The 2,319-nt window shown below is 63.3% G+C and overlaps 1 protein-coding gene across 2 annotated transcripts in view; it reads left to right on the top strand.

Moving 5' to 3' along the window:
- GGA1 (golgi associated, gamma adaptin ear containing, ARF binding protein 1) overlaps nt 1-2,319 on the top strand; it is a 20,250-nt gene that overhangs the window by 12,786 nt on the left and 5,145 nt on the right. For both annotated transcript variants that reach the window (XM_077762087.1, XM_077762086.1), the window contains exons 10-11: nt 37-144; nt 764-916. In XM_077762087.1, the coding sequence (XP_077618213.1) occupies nt 37-144; nt 764-916 (261 nt within the window). The remainder of the gene's footprint in view (nt 1-36; nt 145-763; nt 917-2,319) is intronic.

A 2,319-nucleotide genomic window follows, 5' to 3' on the forward strand; every position in this document is an offset into this window, starting at 1 on the left:
CCCTCAGCCTCGTCTCTCCCCTCCTGTCCATTCTAGCCGAGATCCTGCAGGCCAACGACAACCTCACCCAGGTGATCAACCTGTACAAGCAGCTGGTGAGGGGCGAGGAGGTCAACGGTGACGCCGCAGCGGGCTCCATTCCCGGTGAGGGGGCGGGGGCGGGGGGGGCGCCAGGCCAGAGCGGCACAGAGCCCAGGCTGCGATCGCAGGGGCGACCCTGGCCCCTTAAGACGGGGAGGGCCCCCCGGGGAGAGAGCTGGGGGGAGACTGTGCCAGGGCTGCAGCTGTGGGGGGAGGAAGTCGCATGGGGCGGAGGGGGAGGGAGCCAGCGTTTGGCAAGGACGAGCAGAAGAAGGAAGGCCTTTCTTTCATTTGATAGATCTGGCACCTGGTGTGCAGGGCTGGACGGCACCCTTCAGGCTTAGTTTCCTTATCGGAAGGCGGGAGGGAGGGTCAGACACATGAACATGGCAGGTTCTGCCCCAGTAAGGGCAGAGCGATGGCCCTGGGGACCCACGACAAAGGTTCGAATGGGCCCGGTGGGGGAGCAGTGGGGGCACTTCCACAGAAGCAGCAGTGTGGAAGTGAGGCCTCCGAGCATGGGAGGCAGTTGGCCAAGTCGAGAGAAGGAGCAAATAGGCTCTGGACAGAGGGACCAGCCTGTGCTAGAGGAGCAGTCTCGTGGCAGATTTCGGGGGCAGGGCCATGTGGCTAAGGCGGGGGGGAAGAGGCAGGAGGGCTGGGAGGGGCGGGGGGCGGCGGNGGAGCACCTCGGCCCTGCTGGACCTCTCAGGCCTGGATCTCCCCACCACGGGCGCCACCTACCCAGTCATGCCCACCCGCCCTGCTGACCCGGCCAGCCCCGAGCAGCCCAGCACCTCCGTCTCCCTGCTTGATGACGAGCTCATGTCTCTGGGTGAGGAGGGGCCTGGCCCAGAGGAGGGAGGGAGGGCTGGCTGCGCGTGGGGTTGATGCCTGCAGTGTGTGACACAGCCCTAGTCCTGTGGAGGGTGGTATGAGCGCTAGGCCCATTTCACAGCCTGGGAGGCTGAGGCTCGGGAAGTTAAGGAGTCTGTACAGGGTCTTCCAGTCAAAGGGTGAGGCTGGCGGCCAGGGGTCCCTGCAGCAGGTTAGAGCCTAGAACTGGGAGCAGACCGTCTTCCCACCCGCTGTGAGGGGGAGGGGCAGAGAGGGAGAGCCCTGGCCCTGCAGCTCTAGAAGCTCCGGGTCCTCTGCGCCTCCCCCTGGTCCCAGAGTACAGGCCAGGGCCCGGGCTCCAGAGCCTGCCAGGAACGGGGGCGCACGCAGGGGCCACCCCTCCAGCCAGGCAGTTCTCAGGATTCTGGCTTCTGGCCCAGCCCCCTCAGAGAGGTGGAAGCCGGAGACATGGGGACAGCCTCTTCTCAAGGGTCCTGAAGTTATTAAAAAAAAAAAAAAAAAAAAAGGCTGAGCTCTGTCAAAAGAATCTCGAAAGTCACGTTGGAGAACTGCCTTGGAAGCCAGGAGTCGGACTGTGTTTCCTTGAGCCAGTTCGGAGGTAAATGGCAACCCTTTCGGACCGGAAGAGGCGCTGGTGTGCCGGCATCCCGGCCCAGCGCCTCCCTCGCCACTGCGATCCCAGAGGACNCTGCTTCTCAGATGCCAAAGGAAGGCTCCCAAGGCTTAGGAAGGCTAGGTGACATGCCCGAAGGGGGGCCACGCAGGTTAGGACGAGGCGCTCGGGGTCTGACGCCTTCCTCTGAGCCTCTCTGCTGCTGTCCTCCACTCCCCGGCCAGGAAAGGGACACAAGGGACTGGGAACGGAGCATGAGGGATGAGGGGACGACAGAGCAGCATGAGTTTCCCTCTGGGCCCCACAGCTGACACCCTCCCCGAGGGGGGTCTCACCACAGGGTGTCTGTGGGCCCGCGCACATACCCATGCCATCCGCCTGCCTCCTTGGCATCCCAAGCTAGGGGTGGCCCCCGGCAGAGGAAGGCCTGCCCTGTCTCTTTTTTTTTTTTTTCATTTTTTTTTTTTTAATGGTTTATTTATTTCTGAGAGAGAGGGAGAGACACCGTGAGCAGGGGAGGGGCAGAGAGAGGGAGATACAGAATCCGAAACAGGCTCCAGGCTCTGAGCTGGCTGTCAGCACAGAGCCTGACGCGGGGCTTGAACCCACGAACTGTGAAATCATGACCTGAGCTGAAGTCGGAGGGTGCGGGGACAGAGCGCACACAGGCTTGACTTCCCCAGCAGAGCCAGGGCCAGGCGGCAGCTGCCTGACCGGGCAGTCAGTGCATGTAGCCCATCCCCCCTTCCCCCCCACCCCCTCCCCCA

Source organism: Crocuta crocuta, unplaced genomic scaffold (genome assembly GCF_008692635.1).
Source record: "Crocuta crocuta isolate KB4526 unplaced genomic scaffold, BGI_CrCroc_1.0 scaffold193, whole genome shotgun sequence".
NCBI classification, from domain to species: Eukaryota; Metazoa; Chordata; class Mammalia; order Carnivora; family Hyaenidae; genus Crocuta; species Crocuta crocuta.